We start from the raw sequence: 20432 nt of genomic DNA, 5'->3' as shown, positions 1-20432 counted from the left end.
CTGATCTAGCCACAGACATTAATGTGACCGTCTCAAATCAGGATTGTTCACCACAAACATCAGGAAAATATTGCTAAACGTCAAGCACGTCATGATTTCAAGTTCATTCACGCCAGCAGTTTGCAACTAAATCAAGTTGGCACTTTTCCCTACGGTGTGAGAGCTTGCTTTTATGTGCAAGAAGAAATGTAAACTTTATCTGTCACAATGAAAAGAAAAAAAACTGTTGTTGCTGTGCAGCGCGAGAGAACAGGTGGTTAGAAAGCTGGAGGAACGCCAGGCTCAGCGTCGCTCCTCCGGTGGCAGTTAGAAGGAAAACAGAAACCGCTGCTGCACAACTCTGTGATGCGACCGACCAAACATTCAGCATTTCCGACTTGGACACACCTCATCATAAATGCGTCTCGACATTGTACAGCATTCTCGTAAACGTCCCGACACATTCAAAAGGATGAAACTAGACGTGGACGCTGCTTCCTACAGGATAAATCTACACGTTTTGCTCACATCTCTTCCTTTAACAGCTACGAACCTCAAACACTATTCCCCACTACTCTAACCAGCACTCATTTATTTACCTTCTCATTCTATCACGTCACCCATTTGCCCTTCAACCACTCACTAACACTTCAAACACAGCAAAAGTATGGAGCCTCAAGTGTTAAATATTGAACAGATACAGAACAGTGCATGATGAGATTGGAAAATGATCCGAAAACACTGCGTAAAATATAGAAAACATGCACCAATAAACGGTAAAGTAATTCAAGAAATAACTACAAGGTCAGCCTTAATATTATAGGACGTCAATTCCTAGTTATCAAAGTTTTATTTGCTTTCATTATTGGGATGTTTACTTAACCCTCTGAACAACAGGCAGGTTTGTTTTTAAAAAAAATCAAAAATTACAGAATCTATCAGAGCAGGAAAGTACAAAAACAAATAAAAAATGGGATTTTCAACTTTCCAATGGCCCTTAAATCAAACTTGGGCGAACTTGAAGCTTCAAATCGTGATATCTCATCAGATTGACTGTATTCTCGTCTCCAACCAACAGTCTTGGGATAAAAACTCAAGGATGATTCCACTTAACTGGGCTGTTTAACGATAAAAAATATCTATGATATATAGAGCCACCATGTCTCTCCTGGTCTGGGTTCAGAGGGTTAAGCTAATCTTCAGTCTATTACCCGCCACAGGATTTATCTGCTTACCCCGTTTTAACTCGAGCAAAAACTTTGCTAAAGGAATTGTGACTGAACCGACTACAAGCTGGAAATAAACACCACCGCAGCCTTCTTTTATTTAGCTTATCAAGGCTGCACATGCTACCTGCTTAGCTCGCTAACGAGTAAAGTTAATTAGCAGCATTAGCTAGATCCCGTTGGTTCGACCCACCACAGACTGATCTTTAGCTCATCGGCTCGCTGGTTAGGCTGCACATGTACCCTGGTTAAACTATATTAAAGGTTAGTTAGTCTATAATCTGCTTAGAACAGCTAGTTCCCAATACTCTGACATTGTTTTGCTAAAGCTAACGAGCTAACCGGCTAAATTGTTGACTTTTCTTTGTGAATATTATAGTCAGTTTATTCAGTATTGATTTTATAATTACGCATTAATGTGTTCAATATCGAACACTTTCGCTCTCCACAGAAATTATTGTGACTGCTTATTGTTCCGGTTGTCAGTTGCCTGTTTACACATTTTTTCCATCAGTATAATTAGAAAATAGACATTCTGGTTTTAAAAAAAAAAAAAAAGTCACAGAAAATTAAAGTCTATTTCTTTTCTGTCATCGTCTTCCATAAATTAGGCGTCAACACTTGTTGAATTTGTACATGCACCGACACAACACCTGTAACCTCCTGCTCTTGGTGCAACATGCAAGTGACGACACGTCTCTTACGAACGAAATGGCAGATTGACGATTTGTGACTGCTTCTTATCTTTTGTCATGATTTGGAAACTCTCTGAATAAAATCGTTTTTTTACAAGCAGTGACCACGACACGTCTGATCAAACACAACACAGTAAAACAGAATATGTTACATATCAGTAAATACAGTTAAATGAATATCACCTTTTTTTGTTGTTGTTGTTTTTTTTTTGTAAAAACCATCACCCGAAGCCGAAACAGCCAAAAACAATAAATGAAGAGAATAACATGTATTAGAAAAGTGTTGATGCATGGTCAACTAAGCACAATGTTTTCATCCCCTTGATTTGTTTCCAGTTTGTAAAAACGAAATCAGGATGCGTAGAAACAACAATATATAGGCATTAAATAAATTAATCAATTTAAAAACAAACACAGTGATACATATTCAAAATACATATTTACAACCTAATAAAATGAAAAAAAAAACAAAAACAAAAAAACACAGTCTTGTCCTTAAGGGAAATGTTACTTGTTTGAATGAATTTAATTGACTGTTAACATCACTTGCTGAATACCTTCACACAGCGTCTGCCTCTTCATCACCTACTTCATCTGGTTAGAATTATGTACTCACCATAAATACGGATGTACTGTAGCAGGCTTATACTTTTGCAGCATTTACTAAGTTGATATGTACTTGGTACATGGAAATCCAAATTTGACATCATTTGTGACTGATATGTTGATATATTATGTGCCAATGGCTACAGAGGAAAAAGCTGAGCTAAGCCAAACGTATAATCTGCCTCGCAACGAAGTCCAAGGAGCTGTGCCACATGGAAGGAGACGAATAAGCAGGAAAAGGAAAACAAAAAGGGCAAAGCACGGCCAGTTTTCTAACGCTGACGGTGAACACCCTAACTTGAAATGTTTTAACTTAAGCATCTAAAACGGTTGGATTTTTGTTAAACTACTACTTTCAAACTACAAACTACCACACCGCTGCTAATGTGAGGCCAACTAAGAAAACAAAAAAGTCACCTGGTCACATACATCTAACTTCACAAGCTGCTATTCAAAACACACTTCAAATAAAAAGAAAAGCGCATGGCCCCGGTCCTCCCTCGCTCGTATTTTGTACAACAGTGCGAAGATCTGCAAAGAAAAAGCTTTTGGTTTGGAGAATGACCAAAGCTCTTCATGGGAATCGGTGGGTGGCAATCCAACATGGGTGGCCAATAATCGCATCCCTTTAACAGTGGGAAAGACCATTACCCGCAGGTCATAGCAGTAAGTACAACTGCCTCCTTTTGCCTGACAAAAAGCTGTGGTTCAGCTCTGTGATGGATGCAGCGGTCCCGCTTTGTGTCCATCAGGCTAAAGCTAGAGGAGGGCAGCCACCGCTTCACTTGGGGTCTGGCCGAGTGTGGACGCGTCTGGACACTGAGGAAAAACCCTCCCAGAAATACTTTGACACTGTTGTGTAGAATCTGTCTGAAGAGACCAGTGCATATATCAAGATGTTTCTAGTTTTCTCTGAGCCCGACCCCCAGAAACCAGATTTACATGTCAGAGAGTGATGGAGGCTCGTCAGGAACAGGAATGAGCTTCTCCCTGTAAATTTAGTGCAATTCTACAAAAAGACTGAGTTCAGAAGAAGCCCTTTGTCTTTAGTTGTACAGGGCAGAACACTGGTGGATTATTGTGGAAAAATAGCAGAAACAATTAGTTAGCTTAGCATTACTCATATTTGCTAATTTGTGCTAAACAAAAAGTCGAGCGGAGGTTGATGGGAATGTCTTCGTTTTTCATTAAATGAAAAGTAAGAGGAGTCACCGAAGTTATTACAATTCATCCTGAGGGAGCCGCGAGGCTCAAATTTCATGGCGATCCATCGGAGATATTTCACTCCAAAGGCTGAAAGTCGGGGATTTGCCAGCGTCATCAGGGTTCATCCCCTGGCGACCATGAACATGTGAACCAATTCTCCTGTACGTGTTGACATATTCCAGTTTGGTGGACAGTGGATGGTTAAAACCTGAAGAGCAGGCTGATAGAAAAACAGTGTTAAAGTATTTAAGAGCGGACTGTTCCTTTAACAGTACTACAAAAGGTTTGATCTGGCCTTGATTGATTGGATGCAAAGAAGGTGTCCAGTGTTTGCAGACCTCGCCGTACAATCGCAGGCGTTAAAGGAATATTTAAAGTTAAGACTTTGCTTGCACAAGAGCAGAACATAAGGTGTACAGTATAGTTGGTCAAACAAAGTTTTTCCCCAGTTTCAAACAATTAACGAGCACTTTTTTTCTTTTTTTTTGTCTTTCCTGAAATGGCACACTTTCAGTTCCTCCTATCCGGTGCCACCCCATCCAGCACATGCAAACTGGACTCAAGAACACAAGGATCTTGTCGAACACCCTGACTTGTCACAATTAAAGAGCTGATTTCTTTAGATTGGGTGGTTTGTTGGGAGGATATGTTACAGTGCAGAGTTTTCCTACAGACATAAATGCATAGGGTACAAATCAGTCCAACACTACCATATAACGTCGAGCAATACAAAAGAAAACAAAACAACAGATCACGAAAACTGTGATCGAAATCAAAGTCTTGCTCATTGGCACTGGGGTGGGAGTGGAGCGTGGTGGTGGTGAGGGGGAGGGAGCAGGGCGGCTTCACTAACTAGTCGTAGATTTCTATGCGGTTGCCTGGTGTTTGTTGGACCCTACAGCTCTGAGGACAACACAGACAGGTGCGGAAACGGACCACGGACATCCTGCACACGCCAAACACTCAAGTCCTCAGCAGATTTCTGGATAAACGTAGCGTCGCTCTCCTGAAAAGCGAGAGCCGATTCGATTGAGCTTCACGCGCGACAATCTCTCACAGTTCTGAAAGAAAATTTCGGGGTAAACACAAAGTCTTGCTAAGGCTTCGTCGCGGGGAGTAAAGATACACAGTGTTCAAAAGAGCAATTATTATAGTTTAGTTTCAACAGTCTTGCTAGCTATTGTGTTGGTGCATGGCGGGAATGGCATAGTCAGCAGGTTATGAGCCGTCGTGTGCATTAGAGATCATCGTCACAATCTGCGTTATGTACAGTTTATTAAAGGATGTCTTTTATTGTCGTATTTTCTACCATCCGGCACTTTGATCTTGTTTTTTGTCCCCCTAGAGGCATTTATGTGTCGTTCATTCAGAGACAAACCACATGATGGTCAGTTATTATCTGTGCAACAAATGAAATGGCAACAACAGGGTTATATATATGTATATATGTATTATTTTAAGTTTAGTGGTCTTCTTTTAACACGATAGCTTCACACATCCGACATATTCTAGTTCAGAGTTTGTTTTTCGTGTCAATTTGTTCACAGAGAAAAGTTTCAGATTAGACAAAAATTAGGGCGACAGTTTGCACATACAGTGGAAGGTCAGAGTGTCTCAGTGGAGCACAAACTGCAGGTCAATATATTATTTCAACTATAGTTTATTTGTTTTTAATAATATATATATATTATTTGTGTATTTACATCTCTAACCAGCTCATACAAAAGACGTCCAGGCTAACTGGTCCCCGTGATAAACCTACGGACATGAACACCTGTTAGAGCTTCTAAATATGTTTTCTAAATAACTCTTGACTATTAGCTAAAGGCAAATATTGGCTTTTTTTTTCTCTCTATGAAAATCAACATTAAATTTCTCCCACTAAAATAGTTTTGCTCTTGAAACACGATATAATCATCTATGTGAGAGTCAAAGGACTCCACGTGGACCCTCCGTCCTGTTTCCTCAACTATAATTATTAACTATATGAGATTTAAAGTAGACATTTGGGGAACTTTTTTTTTTAGATGAAAAAATAAATATGAAGCAGTGTGTTTGAATAAAGACTAGAAAGAGGGGCGACGGGATCCATACATCCATCAGTCGCACCGGTTTCATCCTGCAGAAGGTCACATTGAGGCCAAATGGGAAACACCAGTGAACCTTTGGTGCACGTTTTGGGGATTTTGGGAGGAAGCCACAGAATCTCTACAGGATCTCATTAATGCACAAAGAGAGACTGCGCTCGACTACGCTTTCACCCCAGTCTCCAGTCTTTATGCTAACGCTAGCCTTCCGCTAACAGACTGACACGAGTGTCAGGACTGTTCCTTTCACATTAAAAGCACGGCCGGACGTCTGAACGAGCTCCGTCACAGGAATGACTCGGAGAAATACGTGTCAGATTTAATTAGCTGAATCTCTTTATTCTACATGTTTAATAACTTCAGATGCAGCTTTTAAAATAGTTTGATAATGTAAAACACCTATTTACATGGTTTAGTTTCATGTCCAGATAGTCGTTTAATAGTTTGCAGATGATTAGTTTGGATATTTTGGCTATTTTGCACGTTCAAGGTGAGTGAAAAAGAAGAGACACTGAAGCACTATTGGATTTTGTTAGTCGTAGTTATGTGTCACTGTACACATCTTAATGAGCTTTTTTTTTTTTTCAGAATTTCTGAAAACACAAAACTTTGCCGTTTCATTCTGCTGTTCAGTGTGGAGGCAGGGTTGAGAGTTCCTGCTTCCTCACACGTGGATGTTGTTTAGAATTGGACAACCTTGACTGACACACACACACACACACACACACACACACACACACACACACACGGATGCTTGCATAAACACAGTATCACAGACGACACTCATTCTGAACTGACCCACTCTGAATCGAGGGTAGACTTTGGCTCTCTCTCTCTCTCTTCACACACAAACTGTCGGTCCGTCTCCACATTTCTTCTCGTAATGTCTTTTTTCCTCCCACCTCCCCTCAGCTCGGGAAGATGCTGCATCGCTACGATCTGATTGGTTGCTTTGTAGGTGGCTGACTGTGGGGGTGGGGGTGGTGGGGGGGTGGGTGAGTGTGTGTGTGTGAGAGGGGTGAGGCGGGGGAGTGACGGGGTCGGTCAGGAATGGGTGGTCGGTTGATTGGAGTGCCAGGAGTGAAGAAATCAAGGTGCAAAGATCAGGAGTGGCCACAGTGACTTCACACTTTCTTAGGGGGCGGGGCCAGTTTGATGATCTCATCTTCAGAGGGCTGGCGGATGATGTCTTTGTGGGGTTTTTTGTTTGTTTTGTTGCCCCAGGGGTGGATTTGGGGTGGGGGAGAGAGAGAGAGACAGAAAGAGAGATATCATAAGAAACAACCAACAAGCAAAGGCCAGAATGTAAAACCCATTTTAGCTTCTTTGGCTATTCAAAGTCTATTTATTATGTAAACAGCTCAAAATATCTGGTGTTAAAGAAAGTTAGAACCCATAAAAAAAAATAATCAAACCCCACTTTTGACAGGTTTAATGGTCACATGGCTAAACCCATCAGTGTTTAGCCCACATGTATAATAAACGTTTTATTGGTTCATTCTTCTGCAACCTTCCCTCCAGCTTCAACTGGTGAAGCAGTCGAAATGAAAAGTAGTATTTGAAACAAAAACAAGTGATTTTGGGCCTTTTTTCTGTGAGTGGTCAGTTTAATCCTGTGAACACCACATGCTAGTTTGAAAGGCTTGTGCACAGCCAGAAGGTTTCTTTTTGTATCAGACAATGAGTATTTTTTAGGAGGCGAGCCAAAGACACCATGAACCGTGATGAGGAGGCATCCATGCCGTCCCACACATGGGACCGCATGGACATGAGACCACCTAGCAGCAGGAGGTGAGGCCCGTCGGGCAAATCTGACAGGTTGTCAGGCGGGTCACGCCTCCAGGAAACCATCAGCTGGTAAAGACACGTCACCACAGACGTCAGATGATGTTTCTGAGGAAGCCTGAAGTCGAAACATGTCAAAGGTAAAAACAGCTCCTATCTGAAAATAGTCGCTGTCTGATAAAAAAAAAACCTTATAATCAAAATGAACCTAATCACGCTTGTGCACAGCTATCACAGCCTGAAAGTGTGAACATAACATTCCTTGAACTACTCGTTTGTCATGTGCTTTTAGGAAACCTTTGGGAAATTAATCAAAAATTTCATCAAAATCATGTCTCATTTAAACATTTAAAAAAAAACCTACCATTTGCAGCAACCATACTCTGTTAAAAATAATAATAATTTGTCAGTTCAATCAGAAAGACATTTGGGACTCAGCTGTGACCAACAATCACTTTTTGGCAGCCTGCTGGTTGTGTTTGCACAGAGCAGGTATTAGTTAAAGTACAGAAACAATTTAAAAGTCTACACAGTAAAACATCTATCGTATGTACAGCCGCAATCTTTGTCAGAAGACTGCTGCACGTGTTGATCCCAGATGTTTTTCTTTTTCCAATTATTCACGGCATCATAAACACACATTTTGAATTCTCCTTCCTTCGAGTCGTGGTCGTGTTGTTTCCAAAAACGAGCCCACAGCCAGTAAAACAGAAGCAGAAAACTCCCAGAAGCTGCTCAGGATTCAGTCGGTTCACGTTTTGCATTGAGTAACTACATGAGAAGGTGCAAATTGCAGGAAAAGGGCGACATATTTCCACCTCCTCAGCATGTTGACTGTTTGTATTTGTCAAATGTGCAGGTCCCCAGTACGCAAAACACAAACTTTCTTCCAATTTCTTCTTTTTTGTCTGATAAAATCATCCACTGTCACAGTATCAGTGTGACAGGAGTCTTTTTCTCAGATTGGCTATGATGTCGTGTGCTTGTATTTACACTTTGTGGTCTTTGGATTCATAATTATGATATCCATGAAGTGCTTCTCATGCGCTCAAAGTGCTCTCCAGAGTTGGAAAGATAAAACGCAAGGACGGCACACGAGCAGCGTTAAAACAGCAGCAGGAGACAAACAAAGCAGCACATATTAATACGATGTCGTAGAATAAAGGCATCACTGAGTAAAAGGAAAGTGTTGTTTCAGACTGTGTTCCATAAAGGTTAGAGATAGAGCGAGCAGTGAGGACAAGAAGTGGCTGAGCTCAGAGTTAAACAAGCTTTTAATGACTTCTAATCGCAGAGGAATCGATGGTTTTTAGTTGCCCACCGCTGCTGTGTTTTATGTCGCACTAACTCGACTGAAGCTGAATTTCCCCTGTGAGCCAAACTGAGCTGCAAACAGAGCAGAGAAGGAGAAGGAGCATTTTATTGGCCTTTCGCTTAAAACTCGTCTGCCTCTGGTCACGTTCTTGATTATTTCAGACAATCAGATTAACCTCCTCAGTGTTTAGAACGCATACTGAAAGTCAACTTTCTACATTTAGAAGAATTAGGGGATGAAGGAATAAATCAGTAGCGACGAGATCCTCATCAGTATTTTAACTCTCACATGTTGATACTGGCCTCAGACTCCAGGCTTTAGTGGTGATGTCATTAAAGACTGGGAAATTACAGCTGTAGAGTTTTATTCATGTAAAGCAATAAACCCAAAAACCTAATTTGCACCCTTTTGTAAATGCAGAACATCTAAATATTGCATTGAATGAGTCCTGACGGGTCGTTTTTTGTTTCGCCACTAGAGGGCAACACTTGACTGGATCTGACAGACCAGGAGGCCGATCAAAGCAACGTCTTTAAGGTGTTCGTGACCATAAATTTAACCCTGTGTGTTCTACGCAGAGTGCGGTACCTTTGTACTTCTTGGCCGAGGGGATGCGCGTGAGCTTGGTGTCGATCTCGTCGTCCTCAGAAATCTTGAGAACGGTGGTGCGGTACTCGATGACCCTCGTCAGCAGGTCCGGTCGCCGTGAGATCTCAAAGATGTGCTCGATGTATGACAGGTTATCTGCATGGGAGGTGGTGTTGTGACTTTGAGCTCATTTTAAGAAGGGACACAGCAAAAATAAAAGAGAAAGCGTAACCTGTGTGACCTAATGAGCGCCTCTCACCCTGAGCCAGCTTGTCGTTCTTCTCCAGGTAGCTGAACCACTCCTTGGAGGAGGTGATGTTGTTGCTCTGGTCCTCAGGGATGTCTTCCTTGCAGGCCGACTTGAGCTGCTCCAAGTCCTCGTTGGTGATGTTTTCAGACAGGTCGCTGAGCAGAGAGCTGTACTCCGCCATGGTCTGTTCACAGGCACAGAAGAGAAATCGGTTAGATAGGCGGAATACAAATTATGTTTAACAAGACATCAGAGCGAGGTAACAGAAGCTACAGGGGAGGAGGAGGAGGAGAGGACGGCGACTGAAACCGTCCTAATGTTGTTAAATTGCTCCGAGTGCAGCAGCCCACCTACTTCCCAGACTCCACGACGGAAAACAGGCAGAAAATGTGAGCTAATGACCAAAGCATACCGTCAGAGTGGGATGGAGCAGAGAGCTAAACTTCTCCTGTTGGAAGTAAATTTGTTGGCAGGTTTTGTTTTTAACAGAAAGCTAAAAAAAAGAGAGATTGACTGCAGGGACATAACAAGACAAAATAGGACGTAGCACTGGCTTGAACCTTGAAGCTTGTGAACCCCGCCGGCGCTACAGTTACACCATGTATCACAGCAAGACATGCTACAGGGAGACTTTCTGTATTTTCATATTTCCATTGGTCCCTGTACGAACAGGAAAATGTTCAGAGTTCTGACAGATTCTATCCGGCTGACTCCAATCAGTCACACAGCTGTTGTTTATAGTCGTATTCATTTTGCTAAATCTGATAGAATAAGAGACTAATAATCTAGAAATCCTTATTGTCAACAACTGCCATCACAAAACCAAACTGATTCATTCTGAATCTAAACGAGGCTGCGCTGTTGTCCAAATACAATTAAAACACACATCAGTGAGTAACATTTTTGCAGTGGGTAGCATGTTCTCTCAACACATGGGCATTGTGATTCATTCTGGATCGATCCCACGTGCAACATCTTGCTGCTGTGAATATTCACTAGGTTGCCAAATTATATGCATATGTACTCCTGTTTGAGTAACATGAGATAAAAACTGCCAGCTGTTTCAAGAAACATCTTTAAAGAAAAAACACGGCAGGGAAGTAGGAAAGTACTGAGAGACGTGTTTAAGGAAGCTGGATTTCTACTTTTGATGAAATGTGTGCACATGTGGATAAATATAGAATAACACCAGTGTTCTCTACTGTCCACATATATCAGGAAGTATCCTGCAAAAGGACTCCGGCAGTCAAATGTGTGCAAAAGAGAGAAAAGACTCAGTAATTAGCTGCTTTTCATCAAATCAGTTGTGCAAACTTCCACAGCTCTCTGTCTCCCTCTGCTGAAACCACAGAGGAAAACTGTTTCTGAGCAAAAATGGTGTCTTTTTAATCACCCATGTTTACATTATTGATCAGCTTTATCCTCACCAACACGTTTTTATTTGAAGCCTCTGAACTCTGGGTCAGCTACATTTTCAAAAGTCGCTGTTTTAGAAGTAATAAAAAGTAGTTTGGATGTGAAGAATAGAGGGAGTTATGCATTTTAAAATGAAAACCAATGAGAGCGGAGGCAGCCTCGGTTTACAGGACCACAGAGGGAGGTTTTAGTGCCACAACAATGCCTGGTCTAGCTCTTAAAAATGAAAACACTTCCACACAGAGAGGTGTTCAGGAACCCTGCTGTGTTTTAACCCATCTGAACCCCAAAACCTGCTCGTGGCTTTCAAACAGAATGAAATTAATTTTTTAAAAATCCAAATTCACATCATTTATCAGTGAGAGTCCTTAAACCACTCGTCTGGGATGAGCTGTTGGGTCACAAACCTTATCTAACCGATTAAATCTATTAAAATCACTTCATCTTTCAGGTCTCATTTAAAATCTCACCACAAACAAAAGAAGATTCTGTAAAAACAAAGCGGCCTGCGCTGCTCGGCCCAACCGGGACGGGATGACTGACTCAGCCATGCCCGGCAGTCATGTTACAAAAATGTTTCGGCTGAACTGCAGAGCAAAGAGGAAGCAAGAACAGAAACAAACTCAAAACGTACGAAGTCAAATAGAAAGTATGCAGAGCCACGATTTCCTCCTGCACCCGGAGCTGTTGGTAAATGTTGACTCCGTGTTTTTACATTTTCTTAACTTGTATTTATTACTTTTCAAGCTTTTTTGCATTTTCTGTTTGTCATGTTGCACAAAAGACATTTTCTGAGTTCTCTGTACTTCCTGCCACGGCTGTGCTGTTTCCATAGAGGTGCAGGACTTTACACTGCGGTGAGAAATGCGCCCACGGTGAGTAGAAACGTGCCAGGAGCAAATATTCCCAGAAACAGCTCCGAGTTCAAAAGTTTAAGTAGTCGGCACCGCGCGCAGGATATTCAGCAACCAAATGTGTGACTTAGAGTTTAGCTAGCTGGGATCATTTTATATGAACAGTTTGTGCACTTTCAGACCTGAAAAATAGGAAATATTCACGTCATACACATATTTAGAATTCGGTCAGTCGTGGAAAACGTCCAAAGATATTCCTGCAACTCACTGTGGAGCAAAATCAGAGCTTTTTGATGTGCAACAACATACAATAGATGTATAATAATGTATATTTAGTGCATATACTCGTTTATATTTTTGCATATTCAGAACACACGCTCAAACTAGCATCGTCCCCAAAGATCAAAACATTCAAACTCAATCCTTTGCTCTACATCATCTGTGACCACGGATCACGTCTTCGTTTCCCCTCAGCACAGTTTGAAAGACAAACAAAAAGCCTTTAACCGTGCAGGCTGAGTGTTCAGACCTGAACGGGGAGCAGCGGTTGAAAGATTCAGCGCACAGGCATGCAGTGGTTAAAGATCAGGCTGTTGTCAAGACTCTCCGCACAAAGATGGAGCGCTGGTCTGTGTGTGTGTGTGTGTGTGTGTGTGTGAGAGTGTGTAGGAGTGTGTGTGTGTTGGCATGAGGGTCGCTGTTCAGAAGTAGGCAGCCAATGAGGAAAAAAAAAAAGAAAACCCAGAGTGAAACAGAGACAGAAAAACAGACACAGTGATTCAGACATGTTGTGAAGCCGTCTGCTCGGCTCAGCTGTGTCAGTTTAGAAGAAGCAGAGAAGATGCATCACGACGCAGGTTTTCACAGCTCGTATCTTGGTTATTAAAATATTTGGGTCAAGCTACTGAAACGGGCTTTTATGTGTTTGCATTGCTGCAGAGACGAGCGTGAAGCGTTTGGAGGAAACAACTGCTCGGATTGTGATTATAGATCCACCACTGAGCTGGTTTTCTTGGCGCCCTGTGGGTCCAACACGAGAATTTTAAATATTTCCCCCACATTTGACGGAATAAGCAGTTTTGTGCTGCAGCTACTAATTTATTTATATCAATTTGCTGATTCATTATTTAATTATTTAATTAATTAATTAATTACTTCGTCTAAGGAATGGTAAAAGATAGCGCAAAAGGCCCACACAACTTGTTGTTGAAGGCGACAAACGTCTCGTTCATTGGAACCAACAGTCCACAACCCAAAGCTACTCAGATTACCATCGATTTTTTTTTTAAAAAGAAGCACTTTTTAAATCGAGTTTTTGGCACTTTTCTCACCATTTGGCATCAAAGTTTGACCAAAGCAGCAGATCATTCTTCTACCGACTGACTAAGAGACTGGTCGGCAGGTATTTATTTGGTACGACTAGTTATGAAACGATGCGGTGACAGAAGCCAGAAGGGTAAAAGTTGTTAGGAAGAGGGTCTGAGACAATGGGATGTGATGGTTCCAACCAATCAAATGCTCGCCTCAGGATTTCCAGAGTGGTGGTGAGAGTTTCGCAGCCCTTCGTGAGTTTAACGAGGCAGCAGATTAGCTTTGTGGAGATGATTAAGGTCACCAAAAAACAGCTGCACATGAGCTCGTTGGCGTCCTGCTCGGGGACACTTCAGCAGCGACAGTTTGCAGCAGATCCCTTCCATCCATCCCGCACAAGCGTCCTTGGACATAAACGTGCTTTTAAACCTTTACTGTTCATTTGATCTCTTTGTCTGTCACATGCAGCAGCCCAACACCCCCCCCCTCGCTCTCTGGCATCCATGCAGCTGGCGAGAAGCTGCCGCTCTGTGCAGTGCATCATGGGCACTGGCACGAAGCTCCGTCTGCCTCTGATCCCCTCAGTCTCATCACAGATAAACACGCCGTACAGAAAGCCCAGAAGAGCTCAGCGATGAGTGCTGTGACCTATATAACGGCGCCGCTGCTGCCTGCTGCTGCCACCAGAGGGCCCCTATTCACTGTGGAGCCTCAGACACTGTAGCACCAGCATCCCCCTGTGCAGCCACACTATCGCCACTTAATCGTCTTTGCTCTCTCACAGGGGCATATGGATGGGATGCTTTATAGCTCAGACTTTGAGCTTGTGATCATTCCTCCCTGAAAAGATGACAGACAACAGTAATGGGGGGAAAAATAAAAAACTTCCACTTATTCATTCATAAATCTAGTTACTTTTGAATAAAAATTAAATGCTGTGACTGGATGAACAGGTGCTGCACTGATAAAGAGTGAGGGATTCTTTACATCAGCGTGTGACGTGCAGGACGTGACGGCTAACGTGACGGCTAACGTGACGGCTAACGTGAGCGTCCCACAGGCTGATTTAAGGTCAGATTTGTTTGTCTGTGCTCTAATGGCTAATGGTGGCATTTGGCTTGGTTTGTCTGAACCACGATCTCAGCCTCGGGGCGAGAGCACAACGATGACAGAGCGCTTTTACTACATGCGCGCGTGTGTGTGTGTGTGTGTGTGTGTGAGAGAGTGTGTGTTATTTCAGTCTTAAATGTCACATTCATCTCCTCTCCAACCAGAACAACTTGCTCAATCAACACAAAGCTGTGCGTGGGAGAGAGCAGGGATGTGCACCTTAACGCCACCCAATACAACCAGGGTCTGTGTGTGTGTGTGTGTGTGTGTGTGTGTGTGTGTGTGTGTGTGTGTGTGTGTGTGTGTGTCCAACTGCAGGTTTGTGAATTGTGTGCACGTTTGCATGTGTGTGTGCTCATACGTGTCGAATCATGAGCTTGTGAATTGTGTCTATCACGTAGAGAAGCTGATTGAAAGAATGAGTGTGTGTGTGTGTGTGTGTGTGTGTGTGTGTGCGTGTGTGTGTGTGTGTGTGCGTGAGCCTCCTCTCTCGACCCAGGTCGCCCTGCCTGCTCTCTGTTTTGCACCACAATGGACTGGCGCTGCTTTTGTGTACTTTTAAAGGAGAAAGGGGGGAAAAAAAAAACCCCACAACAATGGATGGAGTGGCTACATTTAGTCGTTCTGTCCCACCACCTCCTTCACGGCGCTCCCGCTCCCTGCTGCCTTTAACTCTTTCCCAACCGTGAATTAAGGATGCTTCTATTGAACACATGCACTTGACCATGCTTCAAAAAAGAAAATCCACTCATGTTGATGTTTTAAAACTTCTTATCCTTCCCTAAATAGTTTTTTTCTCTTTCAAATTCCAGCTTGGACTCACCTATTTTACTTTTATGTTGCTCATTTCTGCCATTTTGAAAAATAAAATTAAAAAAAAGCCTGATTTAGGATTTCTCGGTTTGCTGCTGGTCACAGTCGTATTTTTAAGTCTGCTCAAAACACCTTTAAAACTTTTCCACAGTCCTGTAAGTACAAAAAAACTGAACTGACACAAATAATCCATGAACTGATAAGCAGGATGCTGCAGCTGTTTAGATGATTCATTAATCTTTTGCTGTTTTAAAAGCAGGAATGTGTTCGATTTGCTGCTTTAAGAACCATTAAGGGCCTGTACTTTGTAGAAATCAGTATTTTTTATTACACAGTCTATGCGATATCAGTGTCGTGTCTGTCTGCTGCTGGATGAATGTAGAAAAATCACAGTTTAATATCGCTTTATTTGCAGCCTGTAACTGAACAATGTTAGCTGAGGATAACAGCAGCGCTGAGGCTCACTGTTGCCTGACAACGGGCGCCGATGAATACGCCGGCCGCTCCTATTGTATGGCTGACTATGACAAAATAAGTAATCGTGGAGGAACCTGAGCGACACAGAAAACCTATTCGCTGCCGACCTGCTGCTTCTCTGCAAGTGCTCGACGACGTGCATCAATATTTTGTGAAGCGAAATGTGGGAGCAAGAACGAGGCATTTTTTTCCAAAAGTATCTGCAATATTGTAGTCATGCTCTAAGGAAAGGAGTCTGTGAAATCCCCTCCGACTACACATCCCCCCTCCTCCTCCCCGGTCTCTCTGGGACGAGCCTGACACTGCTGCCATACATAGAGACCCACTGTGCTTCACATTCTCATGAACACAAACATGCTTTTGTCTGCTCGTTCCTCTGTTTCTGCTGCTGCCTCTGTGTGTGTGTGTGTGTGTGTGTGTGTGTGTGTGTGTGTGTGTGTGTGTGTGTGTGTGTGTGTATGTGTGTGTGACAAAGCGAAAGACTTGTCACTGAAATAATAATCAAAGAGTCAAACAGCTTATTCACTGTATACAATTTTGCGTTATATTGAATCGTTCAAAAGCTCTGAAAGCAGCTTAAAACGAAAACAAGAAATAAACATGAGGATATTTGTGTCGTTGTCGACTGAACTCCATCAATATTTGGAAAATGAGAAGTTCTTGGTTAGTTTAAAATTAGTTTTTTATCTGTTTTTGCAGGCTTTGGCGGAGCTTAAACAACTTTTGGCACAAAAGTTTTCACAGGGTTATACTTGACCTTCTCTAGTTAAAGCTATAAACACTTTAGGAAACACCTATCACCCCCATATCAGACTGTTCAATATGAATCTGTTGATAAAATGAGCCCAGACTGTAAATGTGGAGATGGCTGTGGCTCAGGTGGTAGAGCGGGTTGTCCACTGATGGCAAGGTTGGCGGTTCGATCCCCGGTTCCCCCCTCATGCCGAAGTGTCCTTGGGCAAGACACTGAAACCCAAATGGCTCCCAATGGTAGATTAGCACTTTGCATGGCAGCTCTGTCGCCATTGGTAAATGAATGTGTGTGTGAATGGGTGAATGAGAAACACATTGTAAAGTGCTTTGAGTGCCGCAAAGGTAGAAAAGCGCTATATAAGTGCAGACCATTTACCATTTACCAAATGGGGAAACAGCTTGCCTGGTTCTTCTGCAGAGTGAAAAGTCATTGCACTCCTTCCCCTGCTTCTAGTCTTTGTGTTAAGCCAGGCTTGCAGCATCTAGCTTCTACTTCTTTGGTATGAAACCGTGAGGGTCTAGGTTTTTGCATCTACTGCCAACTGTTATGTTTGTAAATGATGTGATCAGAGGGTGTATGTGAGGCTCTGTGCAGATGCTGCAACTTTTTGTGCCGCCACTGAGTTACAAGGGCACCAACTGCACATGCACTGGAACACACAGACATCGATCTACTGCGCATGTATGCATCCTTCAAGTATAAGAACTACACGTCTGCACTGCCCGCTGCTGTTCCTGTCTGCGAGGGAGTCCAACCAGAAGAAAGCCCACCTAAACCCAACGTTATCAGAGAAAAACGAACAACTTACAGGAGCTCACTGGGAAATAGTCTAACACGACTCCGCAGACAGAGCTTAACAGGATCCAGTAAAGATGATTCCCCTCTCAGTAGGATTGTGCAATTATCCAAACTGTGTAACTTTGAAAACAGTGTGCAAAGCAAGCCCTGCAGCTCAGTCATATCGAGAGACGCAGCCTCTCTTATCCTATATGCAGACGTTTGCTGCTGAAAGGCAAAGCCACGGCATTCAACCATCACTGAGGTTCTTCTTGAATTAAAGAGAGAAGCTGCACCTTGTTTGGGCGTCTGCTGATTAGCTAGCCACATCGGAACGGTGAAGAAAAGGAAAGATGCGATTCTATTCTAAGCTGCAGAGAAAGTCTGAGCAGCTGAGCTCTGCATGGCAAAGACTGAGTTTTTATTGCAGTTGAAAAAAGAAACGGGGCTCTGATTTGCAGCTTACGTACACCATCTCTCACCATTGTTCTTTTCACGGTGTTTAGAATTATTATTTTGCACCGATTCAGTAGCAAAATAAAGCAGTCGTCTTCCGCTCCATGACTCCACCGTTAAGCCCTTACATTGTGCAATCAGGCCATCCTCCATCCAGACACGACCTACTGTTCTCCCTCTACAGCTACTTCTCGCTCTCTTTTTTTTGTTGTGTGCATCTCAAAGTCTGAATGCAAGAAAAAATGTGCAACAACATACATGCACGCTGAATGGAGCAGACACAGCAGCGGTCGATCCATATTTTCTAGAGCGCAGATGAAGCTGATTGTCTGGCACAAACGGAGAAGACCTTGGTCTGAAAGCCGCGACAATATCTGCTAAGTCCTCGCGCACTTACACATCGAATCCATTATTTCGTTTTCCAATATATGCCTCGTGTTTACGACTCTTTTTCCATTTTCCATACTCAACCTGCTGAGTGCTCGTCTTTGTTCAGGACACACAGAAACGTACTCGCATATATACCACGACCACCAAAACTCCATTCACCCTCCACACCAATGACGTTGCCATGGAGACCAGGCCTGGCTTTGCCTTTAGGCCTGGAGACTGTTACCTAGCGACAGGGTAAAGACCCCCCCCCTCCCACTCTTACCTCACCTCCCCACCTCTTTCAGAATAAAAGCCCCCCACACCAGGATGATTGACAAGAAAAACAAAAAAAACACTGTTTACATTTTTGCACCATTCACGTGAAGGCATTTCCTAAAACTTTTTTCCACATTTTTTTGTCAATTTGCATCACAGAAAGACTTCCTCTTGGGACTTACAACGTCAGTTCTATTTCAAAATGGCCAACACAATGAAAAACTAAAGCACCAGACGACACTCTACATTCACAAACAGCGGAGTGAGCGCAGAGAGCCGTACGAGGACGCTGATCCGTGGCATCGTGACAGTCGTATGATCAATAGATACGCTCCACAACCCTGTCTCCTCTTTTATCTAAGACACAAACAGACACACATTCTCTCCTCCAAACACACACACACACACACACACACACACACACAGAGCACTGGCCAACTGTGCTGGACTTCAGTGTGCAGACAAACCTTTAGATTTTACCATGGCAACCACACCACCAGGATAGCTGCTCAAAAATCTCTCCGATAGCGATCTGGAGCAAGAAACAGACTGCTCTACTCTTCTCTATATGCAAACAGTATGTCTGGTTTTCCTTCACCAGCTCTCTGGTTCTTTTTTCTCTTCTCCTCTACTTTGACACACACACATTTTGTCTTTTTTTTAATTTTATATACACCTACTCTCTCTGAATTGTCTATCGCTGCCTGTCTCCTAACTTTGACACACAAGCTGAAGATCAGGCACAAAAACAAAAAGCCCTGCACACATGAAACAGGACAGTGAATGAAGCAAGACGACTGCTGGTGTGTGTATCAGCCTCACTGTTGACTTTTGATTTTGCGAGGACTGACTCGAAATCTTCAAATCTTCGACTGTTACCATGGTAATCGACTGAATCAGTATTCAAATGCTTTGTTTTTAAAAAAATATGATTATTATATACTGAAAATGGACTGCGAGGTGGCTCAGTGGTTAGCACCGTCACCTCGCAGCTTGAAGATCACCGGTTCGTGTCCCGGTTAGGACGCCTGGAGTCTCCATGTTCTCCCCATGGTTCTCTCCAGGTTCTCCAGCTTCCTCCCACAAGGTCCAAAAAAACATGCTGAGGTTAATTGGTGATTCTAAATTATCCGTAGGTGGGAATGTGGGCGGGCTCGGCTGGGATAGCTTAGTGAGGATTAAGCGGTGTGTAGATAATGGACGGATGGATGTGCTGAACATGTAAATAGCATACAAATGGTCTTCTTTTCTAACTTTTTTTTGAAGACAAAAAAGACTTAAGAAGGTAGAAGAGGGCTACATTTGGCCAACTGTGCACAAGAAGTGTTTGAGCTGTTGGCAAATTCTCGTTGCTTAGGTGCAAGTGGTGGAGGATACAGGGATGTGGGTATTTAAAAACCACGAAGCCCGTCTCGGAAAACACACATCTTGGTGGGTTTTCATGTTTTAAATCTGTTGCAATGAAGTTAAACTATCAAACAGTTTTCTTAATGAAGCGTTTGTCATTTTATTCCACAGGTCTCAGACAGAGATCAACCGTTTCTGTAACGTACTCAGCCCTGTGTTACAATAATATTAAGTACTGCACGCCTTCTCTAATCACCTCGACCAAGGATGGCAGGTGGAATGCGAAAAAGACTTTTTAATGAAGCTTGGCGGACAGGTGAAGCATGCCCAAAGAAGAAACCCATAAAGTTTCGGTGCAGATATCACACACGAGTGAACTTGTGGCTTTGGAGGAGGTCTGTGTTCTCTGAGAGCCGTTCCTTATTCTCCTCCGTCTGCTTCAATCCCGCTCCTTCATGTTTTACTCGGGGAGGCAGAGCAGCTCGTCTCCATCTTGTTCATTAAATCTCTCATTAAATACACCCTGACCTTTCACAACCTCCCTTCATCTCTTTCACTCTCTTGGTCTATTTTTCACTCAGATGGACTGAGAGGCAGAGAGTAGGAGTCCCGCCCACTCTCCATCTTTAAATCTTCCACGAACGACTTCACAAAAATCTGCTCGGCTCTCCGTTTACGGCGGCGTCTCTCCTAAAACGGCATCGCTCCTATTCCAAAAATTATATAATTACC

At 42.9% G+C, this 20432-nt stretch overlaps 1 protein-coding gene across 1 annotated transcript in view; it reads right to left on the bottom strand.

Moving 5' to 3' along the window:
* Nucleotides 1-1599: 1599 nt before the first annotated feature.
* pea15 (proliferation and apoptosis adaptor protein 15) overlaps nucleotides 1600-20432 on the bottom strand; it is a 54458-nt gene continuing 35625 nt past the window's right edge. Inside the window, exons 2-4 of the mRNA XM_008279713.1 lie at nucleotides 9747-9921; nucleotides 9488-9643; nucleotides 1600-6988 (exon numbers count right to left, since the gene is read on the bottom strand). Of these exons, the coding sequence (XP_008277935.1) occupies nucleotides 6924-6988; nucleotides 9488-9643; nucleotides 9747-9918 (393 nt within the window). The 5' untranslated portion in view covers nucleotides 9919-9921 and the 3' untranslated portion in view covers nucleotides 1600-6923. The remainder of the gene's footprint in view (nucleotides 6989-9487; nucleotides 9644-9746; nucleotides 9922-20432) is intronic.

The sequence above is a fragment of the Stegastes partitus genome, unplaced genomic scaffold, assembly GCF_000690725.1.
Source record: "Stegastes partitus isolate 25-593 unplaced genomic scaffold, Stegastes_partitus-1.0.2 Scaffold168, whole genome shotgun sequence".
Classification (NCBI taxonomy): domain Eukaryota; kingdom Metazoa; phylum Chordata; class Actinopteri; family Pomacentridae; genus Stegastes; species Stegastes partitus.
The sequence above is the reverse complement of the archived record's forward strand: the minus strand, read 5'-3'. Positions and strand labels throughout refer to the sequence as shown.